Genomic DNA, 15068 nt, shown 5'->3' on the forward strand with positions numbered 1-15068 from the left:
AGCGAAATGGATGACTTCCGCTCCATCTGCCTGCTGTCTCTGGCCATGCTGGTCGCCTGCTATGTGGCAGGGATTATACCTTTGGCAGTTAATTTTTCCGAGGTAAGACAGCTTCGCCGAACTGCTAGCCGGTTGCTAAGGGAGAACAGCAGAAACTCGGCGGAGGGATCGAGCAGGAGGAGTTAGCGCTGGCCCCTCTCAAGTACGGCAGTGCCGTTAGGAGCCATGAAACTCCAGGACGTTTTTTTAGGGAAGTTGTGAACGCGATATTCGTTTTCATTCAAAATCGCGCTGTGAAATTGTGCTTATTCGACATTGTGTATAAAAGCCATTTAAATGTGCTGCGTTTGATCCAGGCAGCTCAGCTATAAGGTGAAGCAAAGTCTCAGCGTGTAGTAGAAGAACGTGATAGCAGCTGGGTGTGGTTATTCTTAGAAGCTTGTGTCAGAAACTACCAAAGGTTAACTGTTTTGTGACTATGAGCTGCTCAGATTAGAGCTTTTAAAAACGACTCTGATAATGTTCTCAGAAAACTTCTATGTTGGTTCACAATTTTGTTCACAGGTACTGCTGCTGAAATTTAAACCTTTGCTCTTTGATTACTACAGAACTTCAGGTTCTCAAGGAACTCAAGACATTCTTTGGGAAAAATATCTTGGGTGTGTAAAGTGGTGTTACAGAAGAGGGATGCTTTTGCAGGCTGAGTTTCTGAGTGGTACAGGAGTTCAGAAGTTAGGATTATTGAGGTGCTTCTGAGAGGTGGTTGTTGAGGTGATGATGATTTTTACAGTCTCTGGAAGCCTCCTAATACACTCTGGTGCCTAAGGTTGGGTTTTTTTTCATTTCTAAATGAGGATTGTTGCATACACATGTGGTGTAGCGAGAGTTTAGTTGTTCTGAGGTCATAAGAGCTCCTAAGAGAAGTTTTCCATTTCTGCTTTTGGAAAGCCAAGTGCTGGAAGAGACATGTGACTTGTTCTTCCATCAAGTCACAGAGTTGATTGCACCTGGCCTTTGGCCCCTTTATTACGAAGGGGCTTTGGGAGCAGCAGATTCTTAACAGCATGGAATGAGCAAAATGCACGCTGTTCCTGTTGATGAAAGTACATTTCAGCCGGGTGGATTAAAACGCAGCCTTGTATATATATATATATATATACACACACATACTATATGGACATATTCTGAAATCTTTACATAAACATTAGCATAGTTCTGTTTTTTGTGGTGCTTCATCTGATGCTTTGATGGACCTCCCCTTCAGTGCTGTTGGTTCCACTGTCTGGGCCTTCAAAACTTGCTTTTGCTGGGACACCTATAAAGGGTTTACTTGCAGATGTGCTGAGAGCACTGGCTAGCACGGCCTCTTTTTTTAAGTTTGCCTTTCCTCACGGACGTGCTTGGTAGCCACTTGTCTCTGACATTGTATTTGGTGGTGTTCAGGGGTAGAGCGCTTGACCTGTGTTTGTGTGGTTTATTTATAAAGTCAAATCAGGGGGCTCCTGAAACTTTTGGAGCTCCCACCAGCTGCAGGAATAGAGATCTATTGTGGATCCAAAACTATAGCACTCTGCATAAGCAGTAACCACACATTTATTAGTCTTTTCTGTGTGGTGTTTTACCAGCAGTCTAGGCATGGGCAATCGAGTTTTATGTGGTATCAAACTCTCAGAAAGCCTTGATTCAGTTTTACATTGAAATCAGATACTTTAAGAGATGAGCTGATTCTCTCTGCAAATTATGTGCAAATGCTGGCTAACTCTGGAAGTGTGGAATTAAAGGTTAGAATTGCTTTGATTAAAAATTATTGCTTAGGCCTCTGCAACATGGACAGTTGCAAACTGAAATGACTGGACTGTGCACTCTGTCATCTACAAAAAGTTCTGTAGGTGGCTGTGGTGGGGAAAAATACTTCCTGCTGGCCACTTAGGACAGTTAGAAACCACAATGAATGCTTACATAATATGTCGTAGATGCTGGAGAACAATAAAATTATTTATTAGTGTTAATACATTTCTTCAGATTAGTTTTTTGGCTTTGTTTTTTTGTTTGGCTTTTTTGCCCGTGTGGAATTTACAGGTTGTGTTCTGAACTCATACTGGTTTCCAGTCTTGTAATTAGACTTGGATATTCTTGAAAACATAAAACTGCACCAAAGCCATGTATAACTGAGCATTGGTGGTAAAAAGGTACACGAACAGAACTTTATTTCTGTATGCAGAGGTACCCTTTCAGCTTAATCCTGATTTACAGTGCTCTGTTTGGTCTGGAATCATTCTTAAGACTGTCTTCAGGAAGCTGTGAGGGGACACAGCCAGAACGAATGACCTAAACTGGGCAAAGGGGCTATTACATATCAGTGATGCCATGCTCAGCATAAAGAGGGGCTGGGGAGGGGGAGAATGTGTGGTTTGGGGATGGTCCAGCTTTGGGATGGCTCTGAGTCGTGTGGTTTGCATATTGTCAGTTTTGTGTGTTTGGCTGAAAAGCCCTGTTACTGTGATTTCTCCCTCCCTCTTCATGTAGATTGCCACTGTATACCAGCTTGCCATGTGTAGTTGGTATATATGCCAGTGTAAAGTGCATGTTTGTGGAAACTTTACAGGTGCTTTCCCCAGTAATGTTCCAGTTATTTCCCTATGGCCACATTCAGCTGGCTTTCAGAAAGCTACCTGTGCGTCTCTCTAGAGCCCCCTCTTTCTTCTAGGCAAGAGTTGCTTATTTCAGTGAGATTAAACAGTGGGTGTCGCTGTGATGCCTGAAGGAGAATGGGTGGCATAATAAGGGTATGCAGCAAGTGGATTCCCGTTACTTAAACACTGACCTCTGTGTCCCAGTTCTCAGTACTTAATGTTTGTATTTTGGTAGGACCCAGGCATCTCATTGTGCATGGAAAAAGATGGTGTTTCTCCATAAAATGTTGGCTGTGCAGTCGTTATGAGGATCTAAAGTCCCAGGGCTGCTACATATAATATGATAAGGGCTGTTAAAGAAATGATGTGACACAGCCTCTGCAAGTTGTCTTAATTTAGAGTCTGGTTTGTTTCATGTCTTTGCAGAGGGGAAAAGGGTTTTTCTGTGTCTGTAATTACCTGAAGAGTAGAATATAATTTCTATTGCCCTAAATCTCATTACAGTCTTTATCTCCCTTTAAAATGCTAGTGGAAGGTTTGGAATTGATTGCAGAAACAATAAGCACCTGTCTGCATTTATGGATCTCCTAATCAGATGAAAAAGAAAAAAAACAGAGACATGAAATGAGCAGCAGTTACCAGTCTGACTGGTGCAGTTCCCTCATTCAGACGCTGGTTTGAGTGAACCTTTTAAAATGATCTTTTTTAATTCTGAGTTTAGCCCTATTTTAGGGATTCAGTCCTAGAATTTGTAGAAACATAACATTCTGCAAGTAGTCTGATAGTGTAGTTTTAAAGCTTTAACACACATGCTATTTTTATTTTTTAATACATGGAACACACCATCAGATCTTTCAGTTAGAGAAGAAGTATCTTTATCTTAAATATTTTTATGCCTATCTGGGTTTTTTTTTTGTTTTTAAAGAATGTCTGTTCTTCCCCCTTCCCCATCTCCTGTTAATGATGAAGACATTGTCATTCTTAAAGACAATACTTGTTTTGGTTTTGCTTGCAGGAGAGATTAAAGTTGGTGACTGTTCTGGGTGCTGGACTCCTGTGTGGGACTGCCTTGGCTGTCATTGTGCCAGAAGGAGTTCATGCTCTTTATGAAGACATTTTGGAGGGTAAGAACCAAACCCAGATGGCCTTGTTCAAGATAACTTGGGTCATGGTCTTAAAATGCCCTGGGGCTTGTTTCTAGGGCTTTTAAAATTAGATTGGTGGGAGGGTTTCACAGCAGTGTGACATAAAGCCAGCACAGAATCACATGTTATTGCCTGTTTAAAGTGATTTGACAAGAGGGGACGTGATCAGGCTGTGGATCAGATGACTTGATGAGTAACCCAGCTGTTTGCTGGTCCAGGTACCGTGACTGTTAATGGAACCACAGCCTTTTGTGCCAAGTCACCTGTAATGTTCGTTGTTCTGGGAAGAGTTAAAGTTTAACTTTCCCTGGAGCTTCAAAGGAAGTGTAAGGATGCCTTTGGCAGAGAATGGAATTTTAGACTATTTACCATTTGCTTTTTGTAGTTTAGATTGCTTCTCATTAAAACAATCACAGGAAGTGTTGTGTATATCTATATGCACTTGCCCTCATAAGGATTTTCATGAAGCTGAAGAGCATCTTGGAATTAAGTTACCTTAATGCACTCAGTGAAAATTATGGTTGTATAGGGCTAATTCACAGAGTAGGGGGCATTTCTTTCTTGGGTGGTGGTGTGTGCATCACATGTAGATGTCTATGTGTGGTCCCAAGTTCAAGAATCCAGTTCTAGTCTGTTGTCACCGGCCTTCAGAAGCTCACAGGCTCTAATGAATAGCTCAAAGCAAACAGCAGTGTTATGTCTTGTAGGGCCATGAGTATGGAGCACATCTTGCACCCAAAAAAGTCTTAGGAAATATCAGTTTGAGGTTATGACGTGATTTTAAGTAGTCAGGTCATGTTACCTCTGTTTGGAGAGCACTTTCAATCTTGCTTTAGCTTGGAGTCTTGTGCTGTTACATTACTATTGCATGTACAAGATTTTTCCAGAATGTTCAGAATCAGAAATTTGTCTGAATGTGGGTAACAGCAACTTAGTCACAGGAGAAAGGACTGTAAAGTTGAGGCTGTAGAGAACTTTGCAAGTTTCTGATACACTGCTGTCACTACTCTGGGATTGAGAGATGATTGTCACACTCTGCTTTCCCTGTACTACTGGGTTGTTTTTATTTTTGTTTCTACACTGTTACACATTTCTTTTTAGTAATAGGCTTTAATTTACCCTGTTTTAGTTTCTACTAAAATTATGTTGTTCTGCTTAGATTTGAAGTAAACAGAAAATATATATAAAACATTATTTAGCAGGAAGTGAAAGAAACTCTGTTTATGCTTTTTATACTCTACTGTAATTTGTGCACTCTGAGCTGTAGTGGGTTTGCTTTCCGTTCAAATTTAAAGTAGACTAAATTTTTCTTGTAATAAGGTGGGCAGTAAATACAATTGCTGTGAATGTCTTTTTTTTTTCTTTCCTTTTTTTACTAAATAGGACAAACTGTTCATGTATGATACCTACTGCCTGCTGTTTAGAGCCATATGCTATATAACTTAGTGTAGTGTGTGGAGAAAAGGCACTTTGCATAACTACAGTAGTAATATCAGAAGTGTTTACCTAGGGAAGAAGAATCTGTTCTATGAATGAATTCAGACTCAGCTCCTAACTCACGGTGTCATGACTAAGGCCAGTCTGTCTCTAAAGATTTTTCTAGTACTGCAGAGAGGCAAAATTCATGGGTATTACACATATAACTACAAAACCTATTTCTAGTTTTTAGAATATTCCAAGTTAAGTTCTCAGAATTTTAACAGCCTTCAGTATTTTTTCCCCCAACTTCACCCATTGTGTAATTAAATCTGGAAAGCTGCCTAAGGAAACATTGAGGTTTGTTCATATAACTGGGAAAAAAAAAGTAGAGTGAAGATGTGTCCGTGTTTCCAGTTCCAAGTATAATTTAACCCAGGGACTGGTTGCTTGTTACTGAGTCAAGTGTTTGTTATTGATACAGGTGTTTGTTATTGAAACAAAAGTAATTCACTTCTGTATCTTTCCCACAGGCTGCAGAATAACTAACTTTGAATTTTTGACCTTGTAGGCTGAGAGTGAATCATGCAGATTATTTGATCATAAATCTATGTATGTCTGTGGTAAAACCTTGATTTGCATATTGCAGCAAACGAAAGCCCTTTGGTGATGTGTCAGTCCTTTGTTTTGACTGAAATGGCATAACTGCTGTCAGAAAGATTGCCCTGAGTTACCTGTTTCGTGGCTTGAAATGATCCAAAGCAAAGTTGAATTTTTAATATGGATGGCAACAATCTTGTGTGGTCTAAAATGGGAGACATTAAAAAAATAATATCAATGAGAGATTGGATCTAGCAGAGAAACATAGAGGAAGAAATGTTTTCATAGTAGAAGGCTAAAGAGGTTTACAAAATTAATTGAACCCACCAAACATCATTGTAAGTGTTGGCCGTGTCCTGGAATGGTGGCAACTGGTACTGAACGGTAGGTAGTTCAGGGCCTTGGAGTATAGCATGCCACTCAAGCATCTGACTTAGTCAAGGTATCAGATGTGGAAGCAGATTTACTGGGTGTGTTCTCCCATTTAAAACATTTGAGTAATACTTACTGTGCATAAAGTGCCTTGCCTGCTGTGGAAGTGCAGCTGTTTATAGCAAGAAGTGTGCTGAGGAGCATTAAATGCCTCTTCTGCATCATCCAAAGGTCTTTCTAGCCTGTTGCCTTGTCTCTGCTAAGGGCTGTAAGGGACAAATAAAAAAAGAAAGGATATATGATTCAGGTGAGCACAGAAGCAAAGAGGTCAGATGTTTACTGTGCTCTGTATGGTAGTTGGGAACTATATTCAAAATTCCCTATTCCTGACCTTTATTTGTATGTTTTTAACAGTGTATATCTGTATGCTGTTGGGAAAAGAGGCTTAGACAAGATTCTTTGATTAGATCAGCTGGAAACAATGCCTAGAATTTTGCTAGAATTAGCTTTATTAAATTTCTTTCACATAAATATACTGAGGTAACTCTTGCCAAACTTTGGTGCCAGTACTGAAAAAAGCTCTGTACTTCTGGACATTGCTTGCCCTCTGTGTCAGGTGGGATTGCAGGACCAGTAATTTCCTGTGGTTGTGAGCAAGGTTGGGAGGTCTCAAGGATCCATCTTGGGGCCTGCTAAGGCCAAAGACTACTGGGAATGTTAAATGCATGTGCTGGGAAGACCTGCTTTCTCTAAGCCTGTGTTAATTCAAAGTGAGACTGGTGGAATTTCTGTTGAAAGTTGTGGGAATTTTGTGTATGGTGAGTGTTTACTTGTGATAAAGATCGTGCTGAGCAAATGGCAACCTGTTGAAGTTGGTAAAGTTATACTGCATCTCTGCTTTCTAAAAGCTGTTGTAGGTAGAGATATTTGTCACTTACTAATCTCTGCAATATTTGAAACTGTTCTTAAACTATCGACTGTGCACCAAATAAAGTATTTTATACCAGATTTAACTAAAAATCTGTCCAACCATTGTCTTTCCTCTTCTCAGATTTTTAGAGTCATTCTGAGCTCACCTAATTTCAGGGTAGCTTAGTGAGACAAAGTAAATGTCTTGGGGTGGCTATGGAATTAAAGCTTGCATAGGGAAAGGGAGTAACCACGCAACATTCAACCCCAGGGCTTGGGCTTAATGTTTCTAGATAGTACTGACATTTGTAGGACAGGGTGCTGACTTAACTGTTGTTCTAGTCCTAACAATGGGATGTATCAATGCTGACTTGTTTAACTACAGACTGATGTGTTGAGATAGAAAGTTCATGATCTTAAGGGGTGAATTAGATCTCTTAGTGCATGGAACCTATTTTATTTCCTTATTCTGTATTTTCTCACTTAACTGAAGGCTATGACTTAACTTCTTGACAGTATTGCTGTACTGACCAAACTGGCAGCTTCAGTTAGAAAAAGGAATTATTCAGCAATTTATAATCCATAGAATTGTATTTAAAATGCAGCATTTAAGCAAAGTAGACTGGCTTATCAAGTATTAATACTTTCCTTGGTTTCCCATGCTGAAAATGTATGGGTAGAGGCCATCCAGACAAATGTGCACTTCTCTAAGTAAATGCTCTAAGACTGACCTTAAATGAGGACTTTTGTGTTGTCCAAGAAAGCGCAAGGAATGCTTTCAGCAGAGGAGGAGAAAAGGGACTGTGCCCTGTTCAGTGCCCCCATCTCCTGACCTGTCTGCTTGCCCACCACAGGGAAGCATCACCCAGCCAGTGAGATGCAGCGTGTGATTGAGTCTGAGAAGGCAGCGGAAATCCCGGCTGTACACGAGTACGGCCACGACCACTCCAGGTTGCATGCCTACATTGGGGTATCCCTTGTCCTCGGCTTTGTCTTCATGCTGTTGGTGGATCAGATAGGCAGCTCTCATGTGCACTCTACAGATGGTAAGTAAAGATTGCCTTCAATTAGACTTGCTAATTAGTTTTAGTTAGCAAGTTGAAATTTTTTTTAAGGCTACTGGGATTTAATTTGACCAACCGTGTCCAGAGTTTCAATGGGTGCTTTACAAACATAAAGCAAGGTCTGTGTGCCATGTCTTTGCTGGAAATCTGTACTGGAATTCAGCATAATTTGAGGGCTTGCTTTGCCAACATGAAATAACTGTATGAGCACGTATGGTTTTGGGGTGGAGGGTGACTGGACCACCTGAGTTATTGTCTGTTTTACAGTATCACCCATAGGGGATTTATTTGACTTTTTATAAAATATCAAATTAGTCTTGTCTTTGTTTTTCCTACTTAGTTGCCATAGGTAAAATTTGCAAAGAACAAAAGGTAATCTTCAGTAAGACTGCAGAAATGACTAGATGTAAGCTCTGGTCCCTCACTAACTGCACAGCTCGACTTCCACACTAGTCTAGAGCCTCACTTACTTGAAATTACATCCTGCTTAGTCCAAAGATTTCTCCACTGTCGTTGTTTCCTGTCTGTAGCTTCATGCATACTGTAGCTTGAAATGCATCGAAGGTGTTTTGTCGTCTGAAAGGGAATTTTATTGCCTTTGGCTGCTCATTTTCCCCCACTTAATCTTCTCTGATGGTGGAATTTGGCCCTCAAAAATTAAGGAATTGATCTTGAAGGAAAGAAGAACAGAAACGAGGGGGGACGTGTTTTAGTTGGATCCGTGGCAGTTCACAGTGCAGCTGCGCAAATGCTTGCATGGGGTTAGTGTGATGGGACAGATGGAAGACCAGAGCAGGGGCTGTGTCACCTTTGTGTTCCTGGAGAAGTGTAAATGGAGCTTTGCCATGGCCAGCTGATTCTTCGATCTTTTCAAAGGAAACAGTGGCAGTGAGGATGACGGGGATGCAGGTGAGCAACTTCCAGGTGTATCCTTGCTTTGTACAGGTTATGACCCTTTGCTATGTGTCTGATCAGAGCAGATACCAAGAGAAAATTGACTATAGTCTGTGTTAGAGATACCCTATTTTATAGTGTGCATTAATAAAGTTTTATCTAATCTGTGCACTTGTCACAGGAAATGTAGTAGTGTTTTTGTTATTTTTTTAAAGCTACCAAAGAAACCCATTTTTCTCATTTGAATGAATGTCTGGTAGCTTTGTTATCTCCCAGGTGGCTAGATGTTACTTTGCACTAGAAAAAAATTTGTAGGCCAGAATGGAGGTCAAAGGAACTGTTCTTTGTGAATATCTCTTCCTATTTGGCACGAGTATAGCATCACAGTCATGCAAATGCAGCTTATGCAATTAATTGCACAGGCAGCCTCTTCTTGAATTCAGATCAATCTGACCAAAGAGAATACGTCAGTTTTAGCCAGCTCAGTTCCCTGATTGGACTCACAGCGTGATTGCCTGGGCACAAAGAGGGAGACTGGAGGGTGGGGGAACGGGCAAGAGGAAAGGAACAGGTCTGGACTTTCCATTTTGGTGGCACTGTGGAATTACTAAAGCAGCTGTGTAAGTGTGCATCTGGTCAACTTTCTGACAGCTAGTACAGTTACATCAGGGCTGTTTGGAAACAGTTGAATAATAAGACGTTTCTATACTGGTGTAAGGCCTATCTGCTCTGTTAAATTGCAGTGACTCTCTAACAGTTTCACCATCGATCGCACAGTGGTGGATATCGCCCTGTTGTGCTCTGTAATGAGCTAACCTGCAAATATCCTCAGAGTAGTTGTCAAACAGTTGCAGTCAAAACACTGGATCTCAAGCAGCATTGGCTGCTTCTCTCCTATGTAGTGTATAATGTTGGAGGGAAGTCTTTGCTGCTGCTTCTGTGACAGAAAGGTTTTATTGCTCAATAGGGATTACAGGAGAATCAGCACAAGAGAGCCAGCCCTAGATGGAAAATACCAACATTGGGCTACATGGGGAAAGATTACCCAGACTCTTGGAGCAGCTCTGGATTTTGGGGATGCAGAACTAGCTTTTCCCCTTGGTAGCATGGAACTTTATCATTGCTTTCAGGAGGTTAAGAAAAACGATTGCTTCTGCCCGTATCAGTGGCCCTGTAAGTTGCAAAGAATGGTCTGTGATTCTGTCACTTGTTTGTTAGCAGAACTTCACGTGGTTTTAAGGTGTTAGGTAACAGATTATTTTACAGTGAATCTAATGCAGAACTACAGAAGCTGATAGCTGTGAATATAACTGCCTGAGCAGCTGGTAGAGACTGTGCAGTGATGCTTAGAATTTTTCTTTCAGCGTAATTCATATATTTGCTCTCTTTCTGCTGACATTCCTTGTGACCATTTCAGATCCAGAAGCGGCAAGATCAGGCAACTCCAAAATCACCACGACACTGGGACTAGTAGTCCATGCTGCAGGTACCCTGTTCCTCTTGCAATTCTTTGCTATATATGTGTATATGAAACTTTTTAATATCTCCCCCTGAAAGTTACGGCCTAGATTGATCTTTTTTTATCAACATTTTAGGATTTTTCTTCCCTAACCAAAGCATGTATATATTAGGGATTAATACAGGATCCATTTCCTATTTAATTTAGACAATATGTTTATGATAAATGGTTAAAAAAAAGTATTTTCTATAGTATTTATATTTGAAAAATTGTTTAAAGGGTAATAATTAAAATTCTTTTTATGCTTAGAATCTAAAGCAGATTATTTCTTTGAATTCAGACAGGAGACCACCTTTACTATGGAAGACTAAAATAAACTTGTTACTTGGTTCAGTACTGAATAGTTTCTCAGTGTGGTTTTATGGTCTTGGGAAATGAGACACAACTCCTGTTGAGGGTTGCCTGAAATCCTGAAGTTGTGGGTTAAGAAACCAAGGGGAATGAATCATGTGTTGGGTTGGAATTGTTATTGGTGTTTTGAGTAATAGGGCTTCTGAAATCAGCATGTTTTGTGCTGTCACCCATTGAGGGCGTGGGAAGGCAGAAAGAGATGAATAATCCACGAATTTGTGCTCCTCTTTCAGCTGATGGTGTCGCATTGGGCGCAGCAGCTTCTACTTCTCAGATTAGTGTCCAGTTGATAGTGTTTGTTGCAATTATGTTGCACAAGGTAAGTCATCATTAAAAAAACCTTATATGTTTTTTAAAAGGCTGGTAGAGTGTGCAGAAATTAAAGATTGTAAGTTTTCTTTATGATGTAATCTGGAAATATATGATGTCATCAAAATGAACAGGGTGGCAGTTCAGCTTCAAGGACCAAAAAGCCCTGGTTTGATGCGTGACACAACAGCACATGGTGGATGCTAAGCCTGAATGGTGTATGAATAAGAGAATTCTGACTACCTACTGCCTGCTGTGGTTGCAGTGGCTGGGAAAAGTCTCCCAAAAGTAGAGATAGAGAAGGACAGTTCATGAAGAAACATGACAACTTCACGCTGACTTTTTCTGAAGCTAGTGTGGTGGTGTGATTTTGTTTAAAAACAAACTTACTCCCCTAAGATTCTTAGTGGCATGAGAGATGTGTTCAGAGAAGTTCTGGAGGGTGAAGACAGAAGTATATGCTAGTGTGTTCAAGTAGGAAAAGCAGTTTTATACCAGTTACAACAGCACTTTTGACTGTTTTCTGCAGGGAAAAAAACATAAATGTTTTTCTGATGGTAACAAGCAAACAATGGCTCTTGAAGATGGGAAGATCTCTTTTTCCTTAATGTTTTTGCAAAGAGATCTATTAGCTATCTGGGTTCTAAAAATATTTGTGCAAGTATGTTTGACTTACGGTAGCACATATATTTGTTACAGTGAGTGGTCATACACTCATCCAAAATCTTGCTTGCATAAAATTGCATGTTCAAAATTCTACAATATCAAAGAGAAAAATTTTTCCTATGAAAGATAAATATTTGGTATTGAAAGAGAAATGTATTTCTTCCCTGGTGGTTTGTTTTTTTGCTTTTGATCCTTATTGATGCTTTTGTCTTTGTCCATGTCTTTCCCTTCACAGATGGTTTCCTTATTTCTAGGTTTACAAACCAACTAAATCCCCAAAGGATTCTGTTTATAAAAAGTACTTAATATATTTTAGTGTGTCTTATCTCAAAAATGTCAGGGTGGAATGCTGTTGTCTGTGAGCAATGATAAAGTAAATTCTGTGACCAGTAGGATAGCTATGCCTTGTGGATAGTAAACTGGATACCAGCAGAGGGAGAAGGAGGAAATACATGCTTGCTTCCCAGTGGGATAGAAATGAAACTGAATGATGAACTAATCAAAAGAACTTTGAAGTATTTATTCATATGGAGCCTGAGTTCTTTTGGGGAATTTTTCTCCCCCCTCTGTTTTCATTGTAGATTTTTTCCTGTTGTAGATAAAGAAACTGTCCTTCTAAAGATGCACAGTAGTATTAGGGTGAAAAAGTAAATAACATAAGTAAATGGAGACTTACAGATTGTAGCACTGACTCAAATCAGAATGAACATTGTAGTATTTATGATGACTACAAAAATGTGTACTGTGATAGCCAGGACTGGGGTTTCCACTAGGTACTGTTACTAAGTTAGGGCAGTCTGCAGAATCCTGCTGATTTGGGTTAACTGTGACATACCGGTGCTCTCTCTGCATTTCTTACCATTCAGTGTGTTTCGATGTACTAAGTCATACTTAGACTTCATCTCAGATTTCAGGGGGGGTTTAGAAGGTATTGTATTACCAGTAACTATTGGATTTTGCAGGCACCAGCTGCCTTTGGCCTGGTTTCCTTCCTGATGCACGCTGGGCTGGAACGGAACCGAATTAGAAAACACTTGCTGGTCTTTGCGTTGGCAGCACCTGTTATGTCCATGGTGACATACCTAGGGCTAAGCAAGGTAGGTCTGCCACTTTGTTCTGTTCTGTGGTGGAGTCTGGGGGAAGGAATATATAGAAGGTTCTTTGAAACTGCATGAAAAATTTAGCAGAATGGAGATATTTTTTTTTAAAACAGATAAAAAGGTAGCAATAGGAATGTGTGAAATAGCCCATGATTTCCATCAGAATCAATGATACAACCCCCCCTGTAGAGGTTTCTTTAAAACTCGTGTTAGAAGGTTGATTTCTGTGGTTACTCCTTCCTACTTGCTTCCTGCTGAGAAGGTAACAGTGTATGCCTATGCCAGATTTTCTCTGATGACTACATAGCAGAGTAATTGACAGTGTTGCTGCATGCATTCCCATTTTAATGTGCAGGTAGAAAGCACTCTTCGCTAGTTTCCCCCCACCATCCTAGAACTGGTCCTGTGTGTTCAAAGTCGTCTTTAGGCTGTGTCAGAAGCTGAAGCCTCAGCTAGAACAATCTTTTTCCTCTCACACTCCTTAAAGCATAGTCCTGCCTTGGCTCTATGCAACAAACAGCCTGTGAAGTGGGCCACTGCGCATGAGTTTATCCTCTCTGGCCAAATGAAATGTTCTGGATTCTCATGGCATTTCCTATGACACTCCTGTATCTCAAGCTGCTGTGAGCCATGCTGGTGACACAGTTCAGTGCTGTGTCATAAAGAATCGATCCTGATCTCCTGGAACTCAAGGCATGAAAGACCAAGCAAACCATCCAGGCTAATGGCTTTACTTGCTGGAAAGGAGTTACATGACACTGCAGTACAGGAAACATCAGAAAGGGTTGTGTTTGTAAACAGAAATGGCATTTTTGTTGATGTAGGCTCACTAAGAGTGGGTTTTGCATTTTAAACTTCAGAAAGAACAGATAATTGATAAGGCATTAGGGCTGTCACAGTGGTTTCAGAGCAGGAGAGATGCATCTCGGCTCTTTGGAAAAATAACCTGAGCATATGCCAGATAACTAAGGTCACACTTGAGTTGGAAACTGTTCAATAACCATTTTGAGACTCATATGAGTGGGTTTGCATTTCATTACATTTAGTGATGTGTAGCCTGACCTTAGCCCTAGCATGGAAGTGAAGAGGTGCTCAGTTTTGATCCAGAAGATGCATTTCTTTGTGCAGCTTGCATGGAAATTCTGGAAAAGTTTTAGATGTTTATTTGTACGAACAAATGAAAAATTGGAAGAGTAATGATTTGGGACTTAAATCTAGCAAGTCTTGCTCTGACCAACAGGGCACCAGATATTTAAAGGCTAACATCTTACTTGAACTCTTTGTTTAGGAATAGAGGGGGGAAAAAGAAAGTCAGTTGTCGAGTATCCTTCCTAAAATTTGTGGGTTTGTAATCTGAATATTTTTTATGCACACTTTGTCCTTTTGACATCTTATGTGTTGCTGTGAAATGGCTTGTGCCCAGACTGCCTTTTATGTAGAGGTTCCTAGAAGGCTGTGGTGAAATAATTAGGATGAGAGGTGGTTTTCTGCCCCCCACATCAACCTTAGGACATAGTTGCTACCCGTAATGTGCAAGACGCAAACCAGCATGTTAAGCAGTTGTCATTGTGAGAAGGCAAGAGTTGATAGAAATCTGACTTTGTCCGGATACTTAGAGTGTTTTGGGTTTTTTTTTTTTTAATTATTGATTAAGAAACTTATGCTTATCCTCATAGTTTTGCTCTTTCCATTTATTTTAACTGGTTTTTTTCCATTTCAGAGCAGCAAAGAAGCCCTCTCGGAAGTCAATGCCACCGGAGTTGCGATGCTGTTCTCTGCTGGGACTTTTCTTTACGTTGCCACAGTTCATGTCCTCCCAGAAGTAGGAGGTATTGCTCATAGCCACAAACCTGAATCAACTGGAGGAAAAGGACTCAGTCGCCTGGAGGTGGCAGCCCTAGTATTAGGATGCCTTATTCCTCTAGTTTTGTCCATTGGACACCATCACTAAATGCTCGGATTTTACTGTTCTCCTCGATCTGACATGAGCAGTGAAAGTTGGCTGCTCCCTTTATCATTGTCTCTTACCCATCATCCATCCCATCCACTTTATGGAGTTCAGAGGGAACGTTGATTGCAAAATGAAGAAT

At 40.4% G+C, this 15068-nt stretch overlaps 1 protein-coding gene across 3 annotated transcripts; it reads left to right on the plus strand.

Moving 5' to 3' along the window:
• On the plus strand, positions 1-15068 carry SLC39A9 (solute carrier family 39 member 9; the record flags this gene model as incomplete). Of its 3 annotated transcripts, XM_084263734.1 has the most annotated exons (7): positions 1-102; positions 3649-3757; positions 7930-8121; positions 10451-10519; positions 11137-11222; positions 12841-12975; positions 14699-15068. In XM_084263734.1, the coding sequence occupies 7 exons, from the start codon at positions 7-9 to the stop codon at positions 14927-14929; spliced, it is 918 nt and encodes a 305-aa protein (XP_084119860.1). In that variant the 3' UTR covers positions 14930-15068. The 3 variants fall into 3 exon arrangements, with proteins under 3 accessions (XP_084119860.1, XP_084119858.1, XP_084119859.1); XM_084263732.1 differs by lacking the exon at positions 10451-10519 and having other exon boundaries at positions 7-102; XM_084263733.1 differs by lacking the exon at positions 7930-8121 and having other exon boundaries at positions 7-102.

This window comes from Gallinula chloropus (assembly GCF_964237585.1).
Source record: "Gallinula chloropus genome assembly, chromosome: 4".
In the NCBI taxonomy this organism is placed as follows: Eukaryota; Metazoa; Chordata; class Aves; order Gruiformes; family Rallidae; genus Gallinula; species Gallinula chloropus.